Source organism: Cydia splendana, chromosome Z (genome assembly GCF_910591565.1).
Source record: "Cydia splendana chromosome Z, ilCydSple1.2, whole genome shotgun sequence".
Classification (NCBI taxonomy): Eukaryota; Metazoa; Arthropoda; class Insecta; order Lepidoptera; family Tortricidae; genus Cydia; species Cydia splendana.
In genome coordinates, this window is record NC_085987.1 from 23,428,970 (window position 1) to 23,456,318 (window position 27,349).

General features: G+C 34.7%; 1 protein-coding gene across 1 annotated transcript in view; it reads left to right on the plus strand.

Annotated features, from left to right (window-relative positions):
- The first annotated feature begins 416 nt into the window (after nt 1-416).
- The window catches only part of LOC134804913 (neuroligin-4, Y-linked-like), a 35,695-nt gene continuing 8,762 nt past the window's right edge, over nt 417-27,349 (plus strand). The window contains exons 1-5 of the mRNA XM_063778234.1: nt 417-940; nt 20,231-20,932; nt 21,326-21,543; nt 22,583-22,732; nt 26,679-26,879. Coding sequence (XP_063634304.1) covers nt 20,355-20,932; nt 21,326-21,543; nt 22,583-22,732; nt 26,679-26,879 — 1,147 coding nt within the window. The 5' untranslated portion in view covers nt 417-940; nt 20,231-20,354. The remainder of the gene's footprint in view (nt 941-20,230; nt 20,933-21,325; nt 21,544-22,582; nt 22,733-26,678; nt 26,880-27,349) is intronic.

A 27,349-nucleotide genomic window follows, 5' to 3' on the forward strand; every position in this document is an offset into this window, starting at 1 on the left:
ACGACCACTGCAGATCCAAAAGAAAATATTTTTTTGTGTAGTACATACAAATATTTACAAGGGAAACATTAAAAATACCCATAAATAAAATCTTACCGAAAACACGCATTACCTACGGTTGACAAATTCAAACAAAAGGTGACTTTAATAAACTTCATGCTGTAGAGTGAGTTATTTATATGTACAACTGATATTATACCTATATCTACAAAGCTTATTATATAAACAAACTGTACACAACTACACGCAAGAAGGGCTTTATTCAAGATTTTCACATATGTACCTACCTTTTTATAAAGGTACGAGTAGGAATGTTTCGATAGTCGAAATTAAATCACTTTCCGTGCATTGTGTTTAGTCTTTTAATTGATATACCTATTGTAAAAAAATTAAACCAACACCTAATAGTTTCGTAGAATACAGCGACATCTATCTGAAGCGAATTGAACTATTTGTAGAGCTTTCCCACAATCTGCCTTTCATCGACGCCGAGAGAGCAGAATACTGGAAAACCAACTTTATTTTACCGTTACCTATTACGCTAGCGCCTACGCGAAATGTTTCAGAATGAAGGTTCGCCCATTAGTTTGCTATTTTGCCACCGGTTACACATATATTGGTGTTGAGATTTGGATTTCAGAAGTGTTACTTCAGTCCGCGCTCGTCCGCGCTTTCGTGAAAACGTGTAAGAAAACTGTTGACGCTTTGAACAATATATAAAATAGATTATAACAATAAAAAAAATCATGATACATAAGTTTCTACTTCTGACAGTTATGTGCTGATAAGCTAGGTTTTAGGAGCTTTAGCTAACCGAAAGTATATTGTTTTTATCGTAAGCAAGGAACTCATTAAACAGCATAAACAAGTGAAGAGATCATGACCGGTGTAATTTAAAAATTATGGACACCACGGCAAAAATATGTGCAACTTCAAAGAGGTAAAAAAATAAGTTTATTATTTTTCAAGTAGTAACTTAAGTGGTTTTCGTAATATTTTTTTTTTTTATATATTAACCTGTTTTTTTATTATGTATAATTATAAATATTTGCATGACCGAAGAATTTTTGTTAGTAGTTTACATATTTTTGTGTTTTACTTCAAGGAAAACACTGGCTGCCATGCGAACTACCTATTTATTTATAGTAAAAAAAATATTTTGTAATATACCCACATTTAATTATAATGTGAATAGGCAAATACTGAAGAACGTGCAATGCGAAATTAGAAATTGCACCTAGTCTATATATTTATTTGTCAATAACTATTGTGTAGGTCTGTAGGTATTGTGTAAAGTTTTAGGAATCATTCAACACTTTGTGATAAGTCATACTAAGAATTATAAATATTATGACTGTTTTTACAAAACACCAAGTGAAGAGCTTAAAAGCGCAGTAAGATCTTTATTTTTATTACAAACTTTTATTTAACCTGCCCTGTTTGTATATATGTAGCTACATATGTTATTTTGTTAGTGTGGGTCAACTCTTGGAAGCTAAATTTGACCCACTTCGCGATTGAGCTGAAATTTTGCATACGTATGTAAATTGGATGACAATGCAATCTTATGATGACATGGAGCTGATCTGATGCTGGAGACAGGAGGCTGCCAAGGGAACCCTGTGATGAAACAACGCAAACTAATTATTTGGGGTTGTTAGAATTGTTTCGATCAGTATTAATTGCATGTGAAAAGAAAAGTACGGTCACCGATAAAAAAAAGCTTGTAAGTACCTACCAAAAATATTTTTTTTTCAAAAACCTAGGTACCTACCTTTACTTACAATACTTTCTTGTAAGAACGCCAGGAACACGTAGTTGCAAAAAAATACACTGTGAAATGAAAACGCATTACTTTGTATAGTATTTTCAAAGTGACCCATTTTCATTGTCGAGTGCATGAGCGAGAAGTGCGGCAAATAAAACGTATACAGGTAATATAATGATATTTGTTCGCTGCGTGTTAAGATTTGAACAACATTATAAAAAGCTACTGCGTTGGCAAGAATTGCGAGTGGGCCAACCTGGCAAGGTATCGGTAGTGTTACCTATATATTGGACTCTTTCCCCTCAGGTCACATTAATTTTTTAGCTCGAATTTGTGAAATCAGAAAAGCGCAGTAGGTACTAAAAAATTTACAAAGTCGAACGTATAAGAATTAGTGATGTACCGACTATTGATTTGGCCGACTAGCCGACTAATCGGCGCTCGAATGGCCGATTAGTCGGCTAGTCGGCCAGATCAATAGTCGGTACATCACTAGTTCCTATACGTTCGACTTTGTAAATTTTTCATTATATTAGCTTGGCTAAAAGATGCTCTCTACAGGTTCAAACCCCTATCACAAGAATCCTCGTTAAATTTTTGTCTTTCTTTTATTTTGCGATCCTGAGCAGACCGTCAGTACAGCTTGTACGAGGTATTTCCAAGGCTCTATTTCCCGTACGTTGTCGCCAGTTAAGAACCTATCCTCTGTGGTTAGCGTCTTTACGAGCAATGTGCCCTGTCTAAGTCTCTCAATTTTGCAATAACATTAATAGTTCCCCATGGCTCCACCATTAAAACAAACCAAAAACTTAATAATAATAAAATTATTTTACTATCGATATTGCCCATGAAATTACACGAGAATCAGTTGAGATCGACCTGTAGAGGAAAACACTAGCCCACCAACAGACGATAACGATCAAATGGTCAATAATTTGAACAAAGTTTTAATTTGCATCCTGAATAGGTATTTTAGTAAAAAAGACATAAAACATATGGTAAATATTGACAGTTGATTTCTTTTTCTGTTTTTCTGTCAATAATAAAGTGCCGACTAATCGGCCATTTTTGCCGACTAGTCGCCGACTAATGGCCGACTACAAATGTGGCCGGATAGTCGGCTTTCCCGACTAGTCGGCGACTAGTCGGTACATCCCTAATAGGAATCGAATCAAAATATATAGGAAAAATTTTAAAAAGCCGTATATAGCCGAATATTTTATCTACAACAGAAAAAAAAATCTGATATTGCTGTTGCCCCCACTATTTTATATCTTTGTGTAGGTATTTGCAATTTTATTTAACCATTGAGTCGATCGTTGTCAATGGATACTTCGCCGCGAACATTATTGACCCATTTAGGCCCTACAACCAATTTTTTGGAACATTGTCAAAGTGTTATCTTCATGTTTGCCCGGTATTCTTGATAGGCCCCTCCGGGCAATTCGGCCAACTTCATCAATATAACTTCATCACTTCTTCAACTATAGTGCAGGTATCACTTTGACAAATCGGACGCTTTTTCCATCTGCAATGTTCTGCCGCCAGAGTGCAGCACTAAGCTAGCTAGTAAACCATAGAGTAACTTGTACATACTGTGCCTTAAACAGTGATTTAACAAGTTTTCACAGACAATAAAATATGACATTGATGCATCAAGGCGGTTTGTTAACAAGAGCCTACCGGGAATAGCGAAAATTTAAATTTAGTTATCTGCCTCTTTATCGCTCGAATATGCAATAATGATAGAGAGGTTAGATAACGAAATTTCGATTTTCTTGTTTCGCGGTAGACCCCCAGATTGTGATGGATTGTGGCAGTAGCGCCCCCTACGCAGAGTTTCGCGTGTTTATTCCCTATTCTGAGGCAGGCTGCGTACCAGGTAATAATTTAGGCCGAATTAAAAAAGGTAGATTATACCTACTGATGAATGAGTTTTCCAACTTAACTTACTTTCTTAGTGAAAATATCAGCTGGTTTTGTGGAAGGGTGATTAATCAGTTGAACCCTATAGACTTTAGTCCGCTATTTAAAATCCATAACACGTATGTGTAACCCAACTTTTCGGCTGTTCGATGGCTTATTATTAAAAGACAACCTTTTCCTGTAATTTTTAAATAAGTACACATTGTAAACAGCAGAACGAGTAATATTGTAAAAATAATATCCATTTACAAACTTTTATTTAACTTGCCCTATTAGTATGTATACGTATGTAGGTACGTACCTATTTACTTTCAAAATTTGCGTTTCAAATAACTGACTTAATATAACTAGTCAATGTTTTATACAAAGAGAAATCTGTCTTAACAAAGGCCTGTCGACGTCGACTCGCGAATATTAGATGTTATTAATATCATTGTCCCTAATATAATTAATTACGTACATTTCTCATTATATTCTAAAACAAGAATCTTATTGAGTGATTTTATTCTACGTTTACCGGAAACCTTTAAGAAGTAAACACGGTTGACCTGTGTTTACTTTTCTATTTACAAATAATTATTATGAACCTTCTCTAAAACTTTCTCAATTTTCAATTACATGTGTGTGTGGTGTAAAATGAACATTTTATTAACATTTTATTTTAGACGAAATAATAGTATTACAAGCTCAACCAGTCCCTATGCGAAGCAATTAACTATCAGTGTTGCCAGTGACGAATATCGGCGTTACAGTACTTATTCCTACAGTTCTGATATCTATAGTATACATATTTGACTCATCTAAAATCGGGTAAATTCTTGAATTCCTTCAATAATTCCACAGGCTTGGACATTTCAAATAAAGGGTATCAAAGCAAAGATAACTCTGTAAGTCTTTAAATCCCCACAGATGATCGAAAACAATTTAAAGATGAGAAGCCATCGTGCGGGATTAGATAGACGAAGGACCTAACTTAAAACATCTGTTGCCCCATTCTATTCGCACTTAAATCGTGCCTATAAAAGTACAAAACGACGCCCCAGGGACCATCTCGCAAATTGTTCCGGCGATCTCTTGTCCGACCCAAAAGGATTTACTTCTGATGGCCAAGTGAACCTTAATTATATAATTCGTAGTTTCGTTTACTTTTTCCTTGTTTCTGTTTTTGTTCTGTAGCTTTGTCTGTGATTACCTACTGTGTTTCATCATTATTGTTCGTTATGGTTATTTAGTTTATCTTTATTTTTCGCTACTTTCAACATTGGGTTTACTTAGAAAAAAGTAAAAAAGATTCATAAATATAATGTCAAAAGTCTTGGTTTGGACTTTAGACATAATCGCTAATAAATTGAATAATGTCGTAGTTATAATTAGGCCCCATGAATGATTCAAAGTTTTGTTATTTTAACAAGACAAATTTAATATTTAAAAAATCGGTCATGTGCGTGAATGTCGGCACACATTCTTTTGACAAAATTTATTTCGTTTCATAAAATTGCTTGACCTTTCTGACCTTTTCGGAAAGAAATATTCGTTTCGCCTTTTAAACCGACTTCAAAAGAGGAGGCGGTTATCAATTCGACCTTCGGCCGCCATTTTTTTTGTTGTATGTACGTTAGAATTCCATCTGAAACGATATGGATGTTTGTTTGAAAGTATATTAGTTCCAAGTTGGTCATATTTTTGTCAAAATTATCAGCACTGGCTGATGATGGTATTCATGAAGATTTGAGGGAATTCCTCAAAATTAGCATACATATAGCCATTTTTGTATTTTCTGGAATTGCTGATGAAGACCAGAGCGGAACTCTTCAAAGACGCTTGGCGATAAAAATACATATGTCTTTTTCGGTAAGTTTCTTAAGCAAGCAAAGTTTTTAAAGATTTGTTTTGTCAAGGTTCGGTTCTATTGATGGGTGTCACGAGGAATAGAGGGAACACCTCAAATCGTGATGGATTTATATCCAGACCTTGAAACTTAAAACATATTACCCGAAGCACGAAAGTTTGTAAGTAGTATTGAATGAAAACAATTTTTTTTATAAACATAAAGAAATGTTCTTACAAAATTTATATTCTGACAATCCAAAAAATTTTCGCGTCAAAACATTTTTTCTTCTACTTTTTCCTAATCAGAACACGATACCAAATATGCCCTTAAGCGGATCCCCACTATTTTTGTTACAGCCAATAGATCTTTATTAAGGATACAGAGTAGGTACTCAGAAGGCCTAGTGTGTTTAAATTCCTGAGTGAGGTATACGATAGTATTTATGATGCTATTAAAATGAGTACAAAAAGGCATTGCGAGCCTTTTCACGTCGTTATCCATTCCTCGAAGCCGAACAGAAAAATGGCGAACTATTGTATTTTTCGAATGCCACTACGAAACAAGCAGTACATTGTCTGAAACTCCTCAGTTAGCATACAAATGTTTGTCTTACGATCAAATGGTATGTCCCTAAACAAAGATCTACGCCAAACTAGAAAGACTACTGAATGTTTTCAAACTCTTACAAGTCTTACAACACTGATTTTGTTTGAAAGGTATCGCTTAAAATAAACATATGTACCTAACTGATGCGCTTTGAAAACGAGCTCCATGAGTGCCATCGTTTGTACGTACCTTTCAACCGATAAACTATCGTCTTATTTTGATATTTTGACCAGTCTCATATCATATTTATCCAGTTCACTATTTGAAATTAAGGATGACTCACGCTAGATCGCGCCGGGGCCGGACCGGAGCTTCCGGCGCTTCGTTTTTTATGTAAACTATCACGTGATCACCGATCAGTCGTCATAGACAATGATAGTAGGACGCCTCGGTTCCGGCACAGCCCGATCTAGTGTGAGTCATCCTTTAAGCGATAAGTAATAATAATAAGTACATGGAGTTTTTTTGTGCCAAAATAAAATAATGTAAATTTCTTAAATATTACTTTTTATATTTGTTATATAAATTATTTTATTGATAAAAACAAAGAAAGAAATAATACTAAATAAATAAATGACATTATAAATAAAATAATATCCTAATTATTAGTATTAGTTTAGTTTCTTAACAGCAGCATCTCAATATATTTACGAGTGTATTGTTTATGCTCTAAAGCACATAGATTCGTTTAAGAAAATGAGTAGTTCTAGACATAAGCATAAAATTGCAATGCACAAGTTTCGTGTGCGTAAAATATATAAATCTTTTTTGGGGCAATGTATATTATTCTATAACAAATTGCCCAAAGAGGTGCTTAATTTGCCAATGCTCACTTTAAAAAAATATTTAAAAACCTCCTTAATGAAAAAAGGATACTACAGTGTCGAAGAGTACCTTAACGATAAAACTGCTTGGCCTAAATTGAACCAAAATAAGAACGACTGCATGAGGCTTAGTAATTAATTATTTTTATAGAAATTAGATCTTTAAATAACTGTTTAATGTTATGTACCTAAACTTCTTCTCTTGTTTGTTTTGGAAATTATTGAAAATTGTTATTATATGTTAGATTTTTTTTTGATTATTGCGCTTATAATTTTGTTTTTGACGATGCAAAATGCTGATTCAGCCATTATACAACTAGGTAGGTATAATTTATAATTTGTATATATTTTGATGTTGCATGAAATTAAATTATTGTAAATACACAATGACATAACTACCATTAGGTAATCGCACTTTTGCATGTTTTAATTTTTAGTTTAGTATTAAGTAGGTACTTTCCTTTCATAATTTCCAAATTGTAATGTATTTATTCTTATTTGCGATTTTCTTGACATTCCTTTTAATTAAATTTATTGTAACTGTGCATGTTTAACATAAAATGTAGACATTGACGATGCAAAAGCGATCCAACAGATCCTACTTGAATAAACTGATTTTTATCTTTATCTTTATCTGTTTTATTAATCTCATATACGGGCACTTTCACTTAAAAGTGTACCAATTCCTTTTTTCGTAAATCCATCAACTTTTGGGTTATTTCTACTCAGGATCACGGCACTATCGATTTAAAAAGAAAAAAAAATGTGGTCCAAAAAATGACAGTTTTGTAATGCATTTTCACTTACATTTTGTATAGACCGTTTAACTGGCACCCAAAATTTGTATGAAAAACTGGGGACACTTTTTTCTTTGTCTCATTTAATAGTACTCGTGATTCTGAGTCATACAAACTCAAAATTTTATGGTTTTTTCCCCCATACATAAATTCACATGATTTAAATATATCTACATTTTTGCTTACATTACTATTTGTATGACTCACTTTAGACCGGGCCGTGTCCGGGCCGGAGCTTCCAGCGCATCGTTTTCAATGGAAAGCATCACGTGATCGCCTGTCATGTCATAGAAAAGTAACCGCCGGAAGCTCCGGCCCGGACACGGCCCGGTCTAACGTGAGTCATCCTTTAGTCTGCTATGTGAGGTTTCGTTTTGCAAATTATGTTTGCCTCGCCTTCCTACTTTTACTCTTTTTGAGCCAGTTCGGCATTTCTAGTAACTTTTAATCAAGCTGTGCTGTATTGCTACCCAATAGCCTGCCCTGCTATTCTATTCCGCGACACTGCGATGCCTCGAGGGCTAACGATGAATAAATTTTCCATTATCCCACGTTTCCCTTAAACTTTTTCTTTAGCAGGTCGTTCAACCGGCTTAGCATTTTTTTAAATATTTATAATTGTTACAATTTTGTACAACAATTTATATTGCCCAACGCGTCACATTTCGGTAAAAGTGGAATATTTAAAAACTAGTTGAATTTTTTTTTTTTTTTATCTATGGCTTAGCTTATCCCACACTTAGCAACATAAATTAATTTATGGACTCGTCTGACATACTGGCGTAATGAAGTGAACGGGCCGGGGCCAAGTTTATAATTAAGATTCTAAACCAGGTGTGACTATTCAATTCGATTTTTTAAGGTTTACCCAGAAGCGTAAAGTCGTTTACGTAGTGGAATTTCAACAAGCACGGTTCGGTTTGAAAGTTGATTCAGGAAAATTTGAAACAATCTCGAAAGAGGAAAGTTATAACGAGTTGTAAATACAATTTTTCTATTGCACCCCGCGGCTGTTTTACTCTGGTCCAAGGTAAAGAAAAACGACACTGTATATAGAAAAAATAAAATTTTAAATAGTTTTTAGCTTGAATTTAAAGAATATACACTATATGTATATGAGCGCAACGTTTGAAATACAATACTTTATATACTATTTCACTTTTGTATATATGTCCAGTGTTTGTGGTAAGCGAGCCCCATTAAAACTTGCATACATGAAGTGAAAGCTTGCGAGTGAAATAAACAAGTTTTAAGGAACCTTCAGATGTTGAACTTCCAAATTTTATGCTGGACAATTTACTTGCAGACTTCAGTTGCGATGGTGAACGTATTCTATGTATTTTTTCATTCAAACAGCCATGACAACTATCTTTTTAAGTGGTTCTCATACAATTATTTTTTTTTAGAAAAGACAGTAAAAAGGCAAATAAATAACTTATGAACTAAATATATCTAAGAATAAAACTAAATTAAAACCAACAACCCTAAATATATCTAAATTAAAACAAGGAATATAAAAACTACTGGAAGAGGCCTTCCCGCGCTACACCCGGTGCAAAGGTGCCCATCACACTCGCTGCGTTACCGCGTTGAATAACAATAACATTTGTTGTTCCACTTAATTATATTTACATGACACTTAAAACAAAAAAATCGTACGATTATATGTGGAAGTTATTAAAATCAAGAATTGCCGCTTTTCGTCAATCAAGTTCACCATGGTATTTGAACTCCCAGCCAATAAATCAATACGTGAGAACTTTTCGAAAACTAAAATAAATAGTAGATACATTGTTGACGAGGGCTGGAAATAAAGGCATTTTCTGACGAGGTACCTAGATGCCGCAAAAGACCCGAGTCAGAAAATGCCTATTTCCAACATAGTGATTTTCTCAAACATATGAGAAAATAAAATAATAATAAAGTATTATATAACGAATGTCGCATAGGTACGCTACGTACACGTTCCTTCCACGATGCTACTACCTACGCATTGTCGACGACGGGATAAAAATGGGCACTTTGCGTCTTTGACTTACGAACAACGTGCGACCATTGCCGAGCATGTTTGAGAAAAGGTTATTTATTCCACTTTTATAAAAATATTCGGAAAAAAGGAAAAGCTCTTAGACGGCTAAATTCGAAGTTCACAAGAAAATTTGTCACAAAAAGTGTCAGTTTGGCTACTCTCCTGAAGTTTGCAAGACAACAGTCCACCTACCCTACCTATGTAGGTACCTCTTGGGACCGTGCACGACGACATCGCCATATACTTAGCGGTTGCAACTATAGGCATATTTTGTTACAACTTTACTGTCAAGCGAGAAGTAAAAATCGTAATACAGAATTTCAATGAAATCTCATGATCATGATAGGTAGTACCTATTATACTATCTTCGGTAATTCACAACATTGTTGTTTTTAGTTAAAAATGAACTTGCTTGTTCGTTTTTCTTCTTACGGATATTATCCACTTATTTCGTTGTAAGTACTTGTTTCTACCATACTTTTGTGGTGGTGTAGAATTTGCAGTCACTATTCATGTTTATGTTTTTACAATTCGCAACAACACATCTTGTTAGGACCATATTAATCTTAAAAACAATCAATGTTTACTCAAAACTTATGAGTTATGACATCTGACAGCTTATGCCAGAAGCTCTACCGTGTAAACTAAATAGGTACATGGATATATACCTAAATCATGCATTGCGACAGAACGGTAAAATAAAAACTATACTTACAAAAATATTTTTAGGGTACTTCCCGTACAATAGTACATTATTGTCGAGGCTCGGAAGTAGCTACTTGCAGGCTGAGGATTCGTTTTAAACGGACGACCTTGGGAGTCCGTTTAATTGAATCCGAAGCCAGCAAGTAGCCTTCCAGCCGAGTCATATATAGTGCTTTTCTCAAAAATGGTGCAAGAAATATAAATATCATAGAAATATTTTACAAAAGCAACGTTCTTACGTATATATTTTCACAGAAAAAAGTAGAAACAATTGAAAAAAATAGCTTTGCCGCCTTTTTATTTTTTTAATAAAAAAATAGAAGTGTATTTTTCTGCCGAAAATACGCCAACCTATTTGAGACAGCTAAATAATCGCGGTACTAATCATCTGTTTGGCTGTTTAATGGGCCTGTGCCTTCATTTGATATGGCCATTTCAACTTTTAAAAAGTTTGGAACTCGACAAATAATGGAATTTGTATGCAACATTGCAGTCCCAAAATCGAGACTGCAATGTTTTTAACTTTTTAATTTTTGACTGACCATAAACTACGCGCTTCGCGACCTATTTTTTAAACGGCAAAGTCGAGTTTGCCGTCCATTTTTGAGAAAAATGTTTTTTTTTATTTGCCCCAGGAGTGTGGGGTATCGTTGGATAGGAAGGTATTTAAAAACGATTACGGGTCTCCAAAAAACAAATGTTGATAGGTAATGTTAATATTTTTTGAAATACTCGGTTTTTGAGTTAATTGCAAAAATCTTCTCTTCTTAGTAAAAAGATGTACAAAGCGCTGTAAAGGTACTCCTTTATGCTTGTAAGTAATGATACTTACTAATAGCTCCCGTTTGGCCTATTTTGAATTTTTGACAGAATGGTAATACGAAACCCTACTCTGCATGGCCCGACATGCTCTTGGTCTATTTTTTGAAGTGAAAACTTCTTTAGCGGCGCTGTGCACTTTTTGTGATGGGGAAAAAATGTTAAACTCGCGACAGGTCACGTGACCGTAAGATTCGTAAGACGTAAGACGGACACGTGACCTGATCGAAATACTGTTACAATGTCATTGAGTTTTCACTTCTGCCTTCACTCCCGGAGTGCAACCCGTTGTTTTTTTTATCTACCTCTACGCCGCGCCGGTCAACGGCTCTGCGGAGTCCATTCGGTAGACCAATTTTATGTTATTCCAAAATGTCGCTTTAAAATGAGACCGTTACTTCGATTGTATGGCGGCGGCTAGGTTCGTGTGACTCTTAAATATTATATAATATTGATTAACTAGACCATTTGGTAGGTGTGCTACTCTGCAGCGGCGCCACCATAATGAATACCAATGAATTATATGGTGAAATGATGTACCTAAAAGGTACATCATGTACCTATAATGTTTATGGCTGTACCTGTTATAGGAAACGAAATAATCGGCATTGAAAGTAGCATACTCCCCAGCGGCGCCACAAAGTACTCATAGATAGAAATGATATTAGCTATTTTTTCTTATGTAAATTGATGTACTAATGCTGTTTATTACGTACCTACTGAAAAAAAGAATTATTTTGCATTGATTAGTGATTTTATTTACATTTTAATTCCGCGTTCTGCCTAAACGGTATGAGTTGTAAGAGAGACGTGCGGGTGAGCGAGATGGAGATAGAAATTCTTCCCGCGGACCGCGCTCCCGCGGCCCGCTCCGATTTTCAATAATAAATATTTTTGTTGCATTGTATATATATAATAGTAGTATTAGTGTAGTAGTAGTATTTTAGGTTGTGTTAGCTATAAGAATTTTGTCTTTAGGGTAATGAGAAATAGGGCCGTATTTTTCCGGCCGACTCAGATAACCATGTTAAAAAAAAATTGTTATGTTTCTGTGTCTGTACTTCTGTATCAAAAGGAAATAGTTATCTACGATACAAGTGCGGAAAAGAGGAAATTCGAAACGAGTAGCGATAAATTAAATTACCTATTCGCACGTGTATCGTACAACGTTTTACAGCACATCCTCCTCCTTGCTTCGTTCTCAGTGCTGAGGGTCGTGACCTAAGTGGAGCACATGATTCCGGATTGCAGATTTCCAGCCTGTCCGATCCCTTGCGACTTCTAAGGCATCATGGACCTTCATGGATAGCGATTTGCTAACCTGGTCGGACCATCGCGTTGGACTGCGGCCCCTTCTCTTTCCTTCCACATATGGTAATCCAACAGTACATATGGCCCTTTAAACTTTTGACATACGCACGAAAAGTGCTATTATACGTGCTAGTGCGGGAAAATAGGACCATATGTACTGTAATAGTTATTATTTGTTTTACAAGGGGGTAACTGAGCAAGCGAAAGATGCCAATATTGAACCACGAGCGTAGCGAGTGGTTCGAAAACTGGAATCTTGAGCGTTGCGAGGGTTTCAAAGCACGAGGGTTAAACAAAATTTGCCCCCGAGTGAAACATAAAATTTTTCACCACACCAACCCGAAGCAAATATTAAATAAAAAATATCAAACAAAATCAAATCCAAATCAATGTTGTTAAATATTTATCATCCAAAATCATCATTTAAAAGTCAATTCTACCAGCAAACATATGAAAACAACTCAAAATTTGCATTTGATTAGTTTGCCTCATATGTGAATAAAATGCAACTTTGCTATCAGTTTTTGAAGTGCAAAGTAAGCCTTTCCGAGCTGGTGTGGTGAAAATTATATTAAGTACGTTGTATTTTTTTACATTTAAAAGTAGGTATATAATTAAATAACATTTTCTGTATGATAGTTTCAGATAAGAATTCCATCTTGTTTCTTTGCGATTTTCAATAGTCGGGTTTTAGTTTTTGAACTTACCTATTTTTATCAATAATATTTTCGTGTTGGCTTTCGTTATGTTTATGTGTCTATAAAAAGAAAAATATATATGGTCAAGCAAATCTTGTCAGTAGAAAAAGGCGCGAAATTCAAATTTTCTATGAGACGATATCCCTTCGCGCCTACATTTTTCAAATTCGTCTCCTTTTTCTACTGACAAGATCTGATTGACCAACTTTAGTTATTTGTTTTACGAGGGCCCAAAGTTGTTGTTTAACCTCTCGTGCTAATATTGATACCCGAGCAAGCGAAAGATTCCAAAATTATATAAAAAAAGCGAATTATTGGTTCGAATAATGGAATCTTGAACATTGCGAGGGTTTTCCCGACACAACATTTTTCACCACACCAACCTGACGAAAATACTAACTGTAAAATATCAAACAAATTAATAAATAAATATCATAGGACATTTTTACACAAATAGACTAAGCCCCACGGTAAGCTCTAGAAGGCTTGTATTGTGGGTACTCAGACCACGAAATATATAATATATAAATACTTAAATACATAGAAAACATCCATGACTCAGGAACAAATATCTGTGCTCATCACACAAATAAACGCCCTTACTAGGATTCGAACCCAGGACCGTCGGCTTCACAGACAGGGTCACTACTAGGCCAGACCGGTCGTCAAAATCAAACCAAATCAAATATGTATAAATGAATTTTATTAAAATATATTTATCGTTCATTATCATCATTAAAAGTAAATTCTACCAGCCAGCATAAGTTAACAAGTTTAATAGAGTTAGACCAAGAAAAGTCTGCAGCGATTTTGATAGCCCACGCAGTGCAAGTGTTATTTATACGTCATAATTTCATAGAAGTTTGACGTTTAAAATACCACTTTCACTGCTTGGGCTATCAATATCGCTACAGACTTTTTTGGTCTAACTTTATACGTGATATGATCCGTTTTAATAGTTTTATTTCATGAGTAACAATCGCGGTAACCGAAGACAATACATATTATAATATGTAACGTGTAAGTTAACAACTCAAAATTTTGCATTAGGTAATTTAATTTTCACCACTCCAGCTCGGAAAGGGCTACTTTGCACTTCAAAAACTGATAGCAAAGTTGCATTTTATTCACATGCGAGGCAAAGTAATCAAATGCAAATTTTGAGTGTTTTCTTATGACTTTTAAATGATGATTTTGATGGTAAATATTTGATAACATTAATTTGGATTTGATTTGGTTTGATTTTGTTTGACATTCTTACAGTTAATATTTTCTTCGGGTTGGTGTCGTGAAAAATTTTGTGTTGCACTCGGGGGCAAATTTTGTTTAACCCTCGTGCTTTGAAACCCTCGCAACGCTCAAGATTCCATTTATCACTCGCTACGCTCGTGGTTCAGTTTTGGAATCTTTCGCTTGCTCGGGTATCAATATTAGCACGAGAGGTTAAACAACAACTTTGCCCCCTTGTAAAACAAATAACTATTTTTCTTTTTACAGAAAACATAACGAAAGCCAAAATAAAAAAATGTATTATTGATAAAAATAAGTTCAAAAACTAAATCCCGACTACTGAAAATCGCAATGAAACAATATAGAATTCTTATCTGAAACTATCATACAGAAAATGTTATTTAATTATATACTTTGAAATTAAAAAAAAAATACAACGTACACTACTTAATATAATTTTCCTTTTGATACAGAAGTACAGACACAGAAACATAACGAAAGCAAAAATAAAAATATTTATTATTGAAAATCGGAGCGGGCCGCGGGAGCGCGGTCCGCGGGAAGAATTTCTATCTCCATTTCGCTCACCCGCACGTCTCTCTTATAACTCATACCGTTTAGGCGGAATGCGGAATTAAAATGTAAATAAAATCTACTAATCAATGCAAAATAATTCTTTTTCTCAATAGGTAAGTAATAAACAGCATTAGTACATCAATTTACATAAGAAAAAAATAGCTTATATCATTTCCATCTATGAGTACTGTGTGGCGCCACTTTCAATGCCGATTATTTCGTTTCCTATAACAGGTACAGCCATAAACATTATAGGTACATGATGTACCTTTTAGGTACATGATTTCAACATATAATTCATTGGTATTCATTATGGTGGCGCCGCTGCAGAGTAGCACACTTTGGTAGTATATTTCTATTTGCAAACACAATCATTAAAAATAAAAACTAAGAAATAAATTACCGTTAACCTTAACTATAAATACAACTAAACCTAAACATACCCATAAAAACTAATCAAACAACCCACCCCGCATAGACCATTACCCTGGACCAGTGTTTTTCAAACTGTGGGTCGCGACCCCCAGGGGGGTCACGGCACTTGTCCAAGGGGGTCGCGAAGCTCAGCTTTGAAAGAAACTTATGGAAAGCAGATTTAATTTTATTTTACTTACAAATAATCCAATCCTTTAAAATTTAATGGTCGTTAACGTACAGTCAGCTGCGGAGAAAAGGTATCACCCCTGCATACAAACTTCTATGTAGCGATGGTACCTTTTCTCTGCAGCTGACTGTACATATCAATAAAACAAATCATTATTAGATATGTAAACTGTATTTATTAGACAGTTAAATAAGTTAAGATCTGTTAGGCCAGTCAAATTAGATTTTTTCCAGGAATTAATTCCCAGCAAGCTGGAAATCGTCTTAATACCTTCATTTGGTTCTAAATTATTGTAATCCGAGTTTGCTCTATTCCAGGAATTGTGAAAAAATGTTTGCTCTTTTTCAGTTTTTTGCTTGTAGTTCAAAAACGGTACATTCGACAGATAATTTGCTCTGATCATAATAAAAATTGTTACCGTAAAACGGGGTGAAAAGACACGATTTTCAACTTCAAGGACGATTTTCGCCAATAATCCAAATGATAATAGTAATAATTTTGATATCATTTATTGAGTCTTGTTTAGTTCTTCAATTTTGCATTTATGAAAATATTTTTACCTACCCTTTTCAGAGAAAATCAAAGAAAACTACCTGTTTTCTCCATATCCTTAAAACGGGGTCGATAGACACAAGAAAGGGGTGAATAGAAATATTAAGTTTTAGCTGTCATAGGCATCGAATTTGGTCATTATTATGTGGATACTCTATTGGCAAATGGTATATATATCTGTTAAACAGCTATTTAACACAAAATTATTTTTTCGTGTCTTTTAACCCCCAAGGCGTGTCTTTACACCCCTTTGTTGTATCTAATCACCCCCTATGGCGCAACTGTTCACCCCATATGCGTGTCTACTGACCCCTTTATCACGTAAATTTGCTTGTTATTGTTATTTTTTTGCAAAAAAATGCTTTATTATAGAGAAAATTTGTGATATTATTTATTATTTAGGTACTACAGATACTATATTAGCTAACTTTTACTTAGTTAATGTCAAAACATTTACCGCTAGAACAAAGTTCAGACAGGCTTCATTTCTTACCTCGGCGAGACCTTACTTTAGAGTCAAAAAAATCTAACTTTTAGGCAGTTTGATTAAGTTCTTTTGGTATCAATGTAGAGAATAAATAGTCTACTTTATACGCATTCCAAAAAATCTAATTTTAGAGATGTACGTTTTTAAATATAACAACTTGAAAAAAAAAGTTCAAAATTTCTCTATTCACCCCGCGATTTCTGTTCACCCCGTTTTACGGTATCTGAGGATCCGAAAAGTACCTTAATACGAATTAGTAGTCAAACATTAAAAAAAATGGCCACCACTTTGAATTTGTTTTTTTTGTTTGGTAAAATCGTGTTAAAATCCGATTTTTTTTTACCAGATCCACAACAACCTTGCTGGTAGTGACATTAATTTTGACGAAGGGTTCCTTCTACATTGAGTGGTTTTGTCAATCCAAGGTGAAATGTATCTCCCAAGGCTTCTAAAATTTATCCACGCCTCCTGGGATGGATGGAGCAAACTCAGAGTATTCGCATTTAGGATAGGGTCGTGAGAAAAATTTAGTGGTCATAAAGGGCCGTGACACCATAAAGTTTGAAAAACACTGCCCTAGACTATTTTACAATCACGAGCGATCCATCAATCCTAATAGGAGAAAAAAAAGTGACCTAGTATTTCTTAAACTTTTTCACACCGTCCATTCGGTTTCCGTCATACAAAGTCTGTGAAAAATGCTAAAAATAAGTGTACATTATCTACTAACCTCAAATTAACTAGTTAACTGGTGAAATAGTAGGTCAATCCGACCCTTTTAGGTCGAGGTTATTTCATCTGACCCTTCCCAGGACAGTTCATCCTGAATCTAAATGACCGTAGCGACGACAAAAAAGAATACAAAGACGTCTATCGTCCATTTTCTTAACAAACGAAGCAATTTACGAGACATAAACGTGGCATCAATTTGAAATGAGAATAAAAAGGAAAAAATACTACGTAGATATACAATTATTATTTTTTTACTTTTAAAGTACGTAGGTATACAGACCTACTAACGGTCACTGTGCTAAGTTGCAGGATGACGAAACTAATAAGAGTTCCTAGTTGACTATAGACTAGTTGAACTCTGAATTTAAATACTTCATGACTATAGCCACACATATAGGTATATATAAAACTAAACGTAAGTACCCATAGAAAATAATAGTGTAAAAGATGACGAGTACCTAAAGTGTCGCTATGGATCCCCATACAGTATCTTTTGTCAGAAGAAACTGTATTTGGTAATTTTATTAATTAAAGGTGGACTGTCATAAGCGTTATAATATATCGCAAACTCCTTTTAAATTTGTATCCACTCTAAAAGGCACATATTTTCGTCAATTGGAGGGATCACCCTTCATAGGTACAAATTGTTTTCGGAGCTCTGCATTATGGTTACGGCGGGTTAACTAGTAGGACTTTGGGTTTCAGATTATTTCTTTTCTATTACGACACTGCTAGAAGATACAAGTAAATTACTAGTACTTATGCCAAAAAATGATTTCTACAATACCTGCAAATAGCTAACTTTGTATTCAATCTTTGTCTTCATAAAATTTCTCCTGACTTCAGGATACAAAAGTAGGCTCTCAATTTAGTTAAAACTTGTGTTGCTTCATTAAGGTTCCGTGCCTCGAAACGAAACTCTTATAGGATTACTCGTGTGTCCCTTCCGACTGTTTGTAACATCCAGTTTGCTCTGAAACTACTAGACCGAATGAGTTGGAATTTGATACACACTACACATATTAAAGTCGGAATTAATTTTAAGTACAATTAGAAAATTTCAAAATCGAGAAACCAGTCTAGGTATATGTAGGTACTTTTTAATAAGAATATCCGAAGAAGCCAAACATAAGTCAATCGCCAAAACTTGTAAAAAATATTGTAATGTACAGTCGAGTTCATAAACATGTAAACGTTTTTCTTCTATTTACAATGGATTGAGGTGAAGAAATGGTACATATTTATGTACTCGACTGTAACTGTCTCACTTGGCTGTGTTTTTAATATTTGTTTCCTCAGAACCGATTTAGAAAGTTATTTTATCAACAAATCCAGCATTTGTATTAAAAATGCTACTAGTATTTGATGATGGAACCAGACGAGAACGGAACCTCACAATAACTGGCACGGTCTTATTTGTCGCTACAAATAACAATAAGAGCGTGTCACATATTTTTGCGCCCTTCGTTGTGTTCGTTGTGTTATGATTGCCGAAAACCGATACTGATTTCAATTTCTGTTATGAAACTCCATATGAGTCGCTTAACTTCGAACTCGGGTAAATCCATCTGTCAGATTATGCGATTTTGGTATTAAGAAAAGGTAATAGGGTAGATATTTGCTGAGAGGGTCGAATGAATTTACCCGAGTTTGAAGTTAAGCGACACATATTATGGATTTGGCCTGTCAGCTGTCAATAGTGACATTTCTGGTCTAGGCTCCTGGGCTCCAGATGACTGTACCTATGAATTTTGTGTTAATCGATTTGTCTTCTTCGTTAAGCTTGCTAAGCAAGTACGCGGTTACCATACAAGGTTGCTTATGTAATTGTTATCACATAATATGTATATAATATTGTTATCTCATATTATGAGACGATCCTAAGGGTCGTTAATAATTTTAATGGCATTAGGTAGGTATTAAGTATAATGAGAGAGACTTAATCCCGGGAGATTCGCTCTGTTAGGAGTTAACATATACACACATAGTCATAATAGGCCAATCGAAATAGATATTTTAGAAGAATTTGGTTCTACATGCGTGTAATCTGAGTTTACTCTATCCCAGGAGGTGTGCATAAATTTTTGCTTTTTCATTTTTTTGCTTGTAGATAAAAAACGGTACGTCCGACGGAAAATTTGTTAAAATCATAATGAAAATAGATATATGTATAATGATATAGCTTAATATTAACTCGTAGTCAAAGTTTTTTTTTGTAGCGTCCTAAAAATCCGAAAAATATTTTTCACTGGTGTCTGATCCACAAAACTTTGCCATTGTAATTGATGGTGGGTTCCTTCTACCTACATCGAGTGGTTTCGCTATCCAAGGAAAAAATGATCTCCTGAGGCTCCCAAAATTTATGCACAATTTCTTGCATGGAGCAAACTCGGATTATATGCATTTAGGACCAAATGAAAGCATTTAAACCATTTCTGACTTGCTGGGAATTAATTCCCCAAAACGCTATTATTGGAACTAATTTGATTGGCGTATAAAGTTAACATTAACATGGCTGACGCAATGTTCATTATTAGCTCATGAACTTGTAATGCAGTTATCACACCGATGCAGACTCCGCAGTGCGAGCGGGAATCACTATAGATATTCATAGACTTGCCTCGTTCGAATGCCGTGCCGTGTGATAACCGCTTTACCTGTAAAAAAGCTGTAGAATATAATATTAAACTAATTAATTATGTAAAAAATAATATTTTTCATTACTTTTGCTTCAGATGCAGAGCCACAATATACAAAATAGTGAAAATACCTCGCCAGAAGAATATACAGTCGCAGATGATTACCTGACTAATTACTTATGACTTAAAAATAATACATTACAATTTACTTCAGAGTGACATGGACATATGTCTCAAAACTTTTAAGAAAAGGATGCTAAAAAGAAATTACAATTGTAATTTAGCTCGAAAATCCTTAAATTTGTATTGTATCACCCTCATACTTTGTCTGTCACTGAATTCTGTTAATTCCAACACAACATATGTCAGTCGTCATTTAAGCGAAAAGAGCAGCGTAAGCAGAGAATTTAACTTCAGTGACAGTGCACGTGACAGTCACGGCTCACACGACGACTACGAGGAACGTGATACCGAGCATTCCGAACAAGAGTATACTAAAGTCAATTTCGAACAAAATCCATTTTACGATAGTGATAAATATGTACATATAAATAAAAAAAATTACCCTAACGAGCCCAATACTTACAGCAACTACGAAGACTACAAACATTTTTATTTAAGCCCTTCTAATCCATTACCAAATACGAATGTAAAATTTAAAATAAGTAGTAGGATAGTTCAGACTAAATATGGTAAACTGCAGGGCATAATCTTGGGCATGGATGAACATAAATATTTAAGACCACTAGAAGTATTCTTAGGCGTTCCGTATGCCACTCCGCCAGTAGGATCAAACAGGTAAAATCGATAATTATCCTATTATTTAAATTATACGGTCAGATTTTGGTTACTATTTAGACCTGAGGAATAATTATATTTATGTTACGGGTAATTTTAGAAGGTTAATCAAACTCAAGTTTGATAAAAATACTCAATTATGTTTCTTGTGGAATGCTTAGGAAAACTGTTCTGTTATTCTTTGTTATTTTTTACAACATATACATTTTTCAACCAACTTTTAATCACGCATTTTCATAACATGAAATAATTTTTTTGCAGTTTTGTAAGTCCGTAAATCCGCAGACTACAAAAAAAAAGTATTACCGTTCCTTGGCAGAATAAGCTAAAATAAATGAATATTTATACCTATATTATAAGTACCTAAATGTAACATTGGTCGCTGTTGTACAGGTTTAGTCCTACAAGAGCACCATCACCGTGGGATGGTGTGCGTGTCTCTGATCGCCCAGGCCCTGCGTGCCCTCAAAAGTTGCCCGACCTCCACGATGAAAGGACCATGTTAGACACTATGCCAAAAGGCAGACTGGAATACCTGAAAAGACTGATGCCTTATCTTAAAAACCAGAGTGAAGATTGTCTCTACTTAAACATATTTGCGCCCTTGCAAAGTAAGTTATGTAGAAGGTATCAAATTTATTATTTTAATTGATAATAATGGTACAGTCACCTGCAATAATATGTTACTCTTCGAAGGCCGCAAAAATATGTGACACGCTCTTATGGCTCTACAGATAAGATCGTGTCAGATATTTTTGCGGCCTTCGTTGTGTAACATAATATTGCAGGTGACTGTACCACGTGTAGATTAAATTATCATTTTCTCACCCATTTGGTTCGATTATATTCTCGTAGATTTGCTTAAGATAACACTAAAACCAAAAAATAAATATTTTAGGCATTATACCACGAGTCAGAAACGGGTCAGGCCGCGTAGCCAACATGCCAATCGCTTACGGTCCGTAGCGATCGAAACCAAAACTGTCACTGTCACACTAATGTGGAAGAGTAATAGAGAGACACAAAGCGTTTCATTGTCGTAGCGATAGCGATTGTCACCTTGGCTAGGCCGGCAGTATGAGAAATTTGAAACTATAAGAAGAGGTCAATTTGTATGAACGGTTTCGATTAACATTTAATAAAAACTGTACCTAGTAAAAAAAAACAAAAATCTTTACAGAATCCGGAAACCAAATTGTACCAGGGAAGTGGTTTTTATCTCGAAAATAGATGTTTTTCAGTGCTTTATTCTTGTCAATAAAGTCTGCATTATATTTCTATTAAACAAATCGATCTTTATCTTAAGTTTATATCAGACGGTTCATTTTGTGTCCGTTCATGTTGTAGCACTAACTGCAGACAGTCGTACGGAAATTAGTCTTCATTATCAACTACATACATACATATTGTTGTTGGCTGAGCCCACAAATAAAATCGTATAAAATTATGATACCAACAGTTGCTCGGGTCAAAGGAATTAAATATACCTAAACGTATTTATAAGTATGCCCCGAGATTTAGTAGTACTAAGTACTTTCATAAATTAAGTGTCTATTGTTATTATGTGACCTCTAAGGGGCTCATTATAACATCATTCAGTGTTACTATGTGTTTCAAAATAAAAGTCGTCTAATATAATTTCTTTTTCAGTGGATGAACTCAAATCGGCCATTCCAGTGATGGTTTATATACACGGGGAAAGCTTTTCGTGGAGCTCGGGAAATCCATACGATGGAGCTGTTCTGGCCAGTTACGATGATTTGATAATTGTCACCTTAAATTTTAGACTTGGTATTTTAGGTAAGTTAACCCGATATATATTATTATAACAATTTAATAAGTTCAATTACGCTATTACTTATTTCATCTAAATTAGAAGAATAGCTAGTTTGTTAGTGCACGACACCTTGCACTTTGTGACTATGCGCTGAAACTTGGCACAGTTGATTCTTAGCTGGTCATGAGCAGATACAGACCGGGAGACCTCGAGAGCCACGTCTCATTTAGTGGGGGGGGGGAGGGGGAAGTTCGACGCCGCCGCGCTTCACTTGGAGCAACATTTCTCTAAAACTGTACCTATTAGGGCATGTGATATATCATTTTCGGATAAATTAAGGATGAGGAATTTATTTTTGGAACCAAAACAATGCACTTTCTAACAAAAAAAAAAAAAACATAAAGTAGAAAAGACAAAAAAACGTATCTTGGATTTTTTCGTAATTACCTATTTTTTTTTAAAGTGTAGTAGGAATCTGAAAACCAAAAATATAGTTGTAAATCTACACTTATTACGTTTAAGAAGATATATAGTTTATTATACAAAACTGTTGTTACATGGGAGATAAAAAATAATATTAAGCGTGTGTCAGAGTGATCTCAATACAAAATATTATTAATGTGGGAAAGTTACTTATAATTTGTTCTACAATCGTTTATTTTTTTAGTTTTTCGTAAATAACTCGTAAACGGTAGCCCACATCAAAAAAATTTCTTTTACGTAAATAATCCGTTTCAGATTTCTTATAAAATAAGTGCTACTTTTTTCGCTAAGATCAATATTAAAAAAAATATTGAAGGCAGAAAATAAATACTAAGGTCCCCTTTTTAGGGTTCCGTACCCAAAGGGTAAAACGGGACCCTATTACTAAGACTTCGCTGTCCGTCCGTCCGTCTGTCACCAGGCTGTATCTCACGAACCGTGATAGCTAGACAGTTGAAATTTTCACAGATGATGTATTTCTGTTGCCGCTATAACAATAAATACTAAAAACAGAATAAATTAAAGATTTAAATGGGGCTCCCATACAACAAACGTGAGTTTTGACCAAAGTTAAGCAACGTCGGGAGTGGTCAGTACTTGGATGGGTGACCGTTTTTTTTTTTTTTGCTTTTTTTTTTGTTTTTTTTTTATATGGTACGGAACCTTCGTGCGCGAGTCCGACTCGCACTTGCCCGATTTTTTTTTAGTCATTCTTAAATAACTCGTAAAGGATGGCCAATTGCAAAAAATATTTTAATACATGAATAATAAGCATAAAATTTCCTACAAAAAAGGTTATTCAAACTTTCTCGCTAGGATCAATATTTAAAAAGGGGACCTTAGAATTTATTTTCTCTCTTTAATATCGTTTTTAATATTGATCCTAGCGAAAAAGTTTGAATGACCTTTTTTGTAGGAAATTTTATGTAAATTATTCATGTACTAAAAATTTATTTGCGGTTAGCCATCGTTTACGAGTTATTTACGAATGACTAAAAAAGGGGACCTAAGTATTTATTTTCTCCCTTCAATATTTTTTTTAATATTGATGGTAGCGAAAAAAAGTAGCACTTATTTTATAAGAAATCTGCAACAGATTATTTACGTAAAAGATATTTTTTTGCTGTGGGCTACCGTTTACGAGTTATTTACGAAAAACAAGAAAAATAAACGATTGTAGAACAAATTATAAGTAACTTTCCCACATTCATAATATTTTGTATTGAGATCACTCTGACCCACGCTTAATATTATTTTTTATCTCCCATTTATCAACAGTTTTGTATAATAAACTATATATTTTCTTAAACGTAATAAGTGTAGCTTTACGACTGTATTTTTTGTTTTCAGATTCCTGCTACACTTTAAAAAAAATGGTAATTATGAAAAAATCAAAAATACGTTTTTTAGTCTTCTCTACTTTATTTTTATTTATTTATTTAAACTTTATTGCACAAAAGAAAACTTATCGTACAAAAGGCGGACTTAATGCCAAAAGCATTCTCTACCAGTCAACCTTAAGGCAAAGCAGAGAGATTGTGGGCGGTGCAACTGCTACTACTACTAACAAAATTTAATATAAGGACGCAACGCTAATTTAAAGAATTTTAACATACATACGCAAGTACATCAAAATATACACGATACATATAATATAAATATACATATAATAAAAATATAAATATACATATATATGCTTTTTTTTTGTTAGAAAGTGCATTGTTTTGTTCCGAAACTAGATTCCTCGTCCTTAATTTATCCGAAAATGATATATTACATGCTCTAATATGTATAATTTTAGAGAAATGTTGCTCCAAGTGAAGCGCGGCAGCGTCGAACTTTCCCCCCTCCCCCCCCCCACTAAATGAGAGGTGGCTCTCGACGTCTACCGGTCTGTTTCTGCTCAAGACCAGCTAACAATCAACTGTGCCAAGTTTCAGCGCATAGTCTCAAAGTGCAAGGTCCCCATACAACGGTGTGCAGTAACAAACCAGCTAAGAAATGTAATTGTAGTTATCGCGGAACAAACTATCAAAAATTGAAAAATTCGAAAAGACGGGACGTGGCCCTAGCCAGGAGTGTTACAAGTTGAAACTAAGAACTTTGGTTCGCCTTGCTCGCTCTTTCGATTAAATTACTCGCTACGTTTGATTGTTAATCAAAAATAATATAATATCAAAAATAACGTGAGTGTGTCACGCAATCACTAACCTACTTATGCCCGTAATGACTCACGCTAGACTGCCCGTGCCCGGTCCAAAGCGTCCGATATGCCATTTTCTATGACGGCTGATCGGTGGTGCTTTCGGTCTAGCGTGTGTTATCCTTTATTCGTACAATTTTACTATACTCAATTAGTTAATGTATTCTTTATCTAATAAATAATTAAGTCAGAATGACAGATGAAGATAAACGAGGAATAGTTAATTGTGGCTGTAGCGCGTTATGAATAACGCCAATTAATTCGTAGGCGGGAACGATAGCTACCATACAATGCGCTCGACATTTAGCGAGATTTGGAATAAATAGAGCTTCAAAATGGGACTTCATTTGAATTTAATGAAGTCCCATTACGATACATTTTCCTTCCAATTTTTTACAGGAATAAGGTGTACGTACCTAAATTAAAATACAATTCGCCATTTTGTCCGGTCACAGAATATCTTCATTAAAGTAAAAAATTAAATACTTAACGTTTTATAAGAATGAAGATTATCCGTGGCAGATTCGGCAATTATATAATATATCTTATCCGTTCAATACTTTTAACAAAAACTTGTTTTAATTACAACATTTAGTTAAGTCAAAAATTTTAGAAGAGGTAGTGTGAGAGAGAGTGTGTGTGTGTGTGCAAGTGAAAAAACCAAGACCCCAAAGGCCCCGGACCTTTGTTATCAGTACAAAATCAGTCGAAACTCTGAAAGGGACTCGGAAACAGTGGTAGTACTTACCCCTAGAAACTTTTGTTCAGGACTCTGAAAAATCTATAACTTATCAAAATCTCAAGATATTTAACTGAAACCACATTTTCCATACTTTAGGTCCGGGGTCCTTTGATTTTGATTTGAATCTGTTTTATGGTTACTTTATTGTCAAACGTTGATTTTTGACAACTTGAACTATCTTATATACTTCAGCTGTCAAACTCGGGGCATGACTTTTTATACTTAGTAAGGTCAGGTGGGGTAAGAGGAATTCAGTGGGGGGAGTCGAATACTTGTAGGGACAATAAACAGTCAGAGATACTTAAATATATTAAAAACTAAATTAAACGAATAATACTAAAAATAAAGCTAATTCACAAATAAAAATAACTTAAAATATTTACGTACAAGGACTTTTCTTATACGGTTTCTCTTACCCCGAGAAAAATAAAGTATGTTTCCCTCACGATCGTCTACGAGTTCTAACCTAACCTTACCTCTTTTACTATATTTATAAGTCTTGGTGTAACAATAGCAGCTGTTGTAATTAATTATTTAACAGGGTTCCTTAATGCAAATCCGACGCCACATTTAAAAGCCCGGGTAGCGAATTATGGTTTAATGGATCAAATAGCTGCGTTGCACTGGGTTCAACAGAACATTGTGTTATTCGGAGGTGATCCAACAAACATCACACTAATGGGACACGGCTCAGGGGCCGCCTGCATTAATTTTCTCATGATATCACCCACGGTCATGCCAGGTAGGTAAACAAATTTACCCTCTTCTTACAAGCTTTTATTTAACTTGCAATGTTTATTCGATCTTGCAAGCTAAATTAGACCCGCTTCCCATTGTTGGATTGAGCTGATAGCATAGGAACTCTGTGATAAAACAACGCAACCTCGACACAGTCTCGATGAGTATAAGTTGCATGTTTGTTTTGTTGTTTAGAAACTAACTAGTTATCGCAACTCTTTCGTGTAAAATGAGCGATCAATAATCGCTCGGTCAATCAGTGTATAATGAGCGAGTGATATTTCGAAGACGCTACCTGTACAGCTACCATCAGTTTGGCACTGTCATAAACGCTAGTGTGAACGGAACTTACTTTCTATGCCTCTCGCTCGTACTGGCATATTACAACTAGGTATCGACTAATTACAAATATTCTTCTGCCAAACCACATAATGTTTTGTTGGCAGACGAGTTAGTGCGAGCGAGATGTGTAGA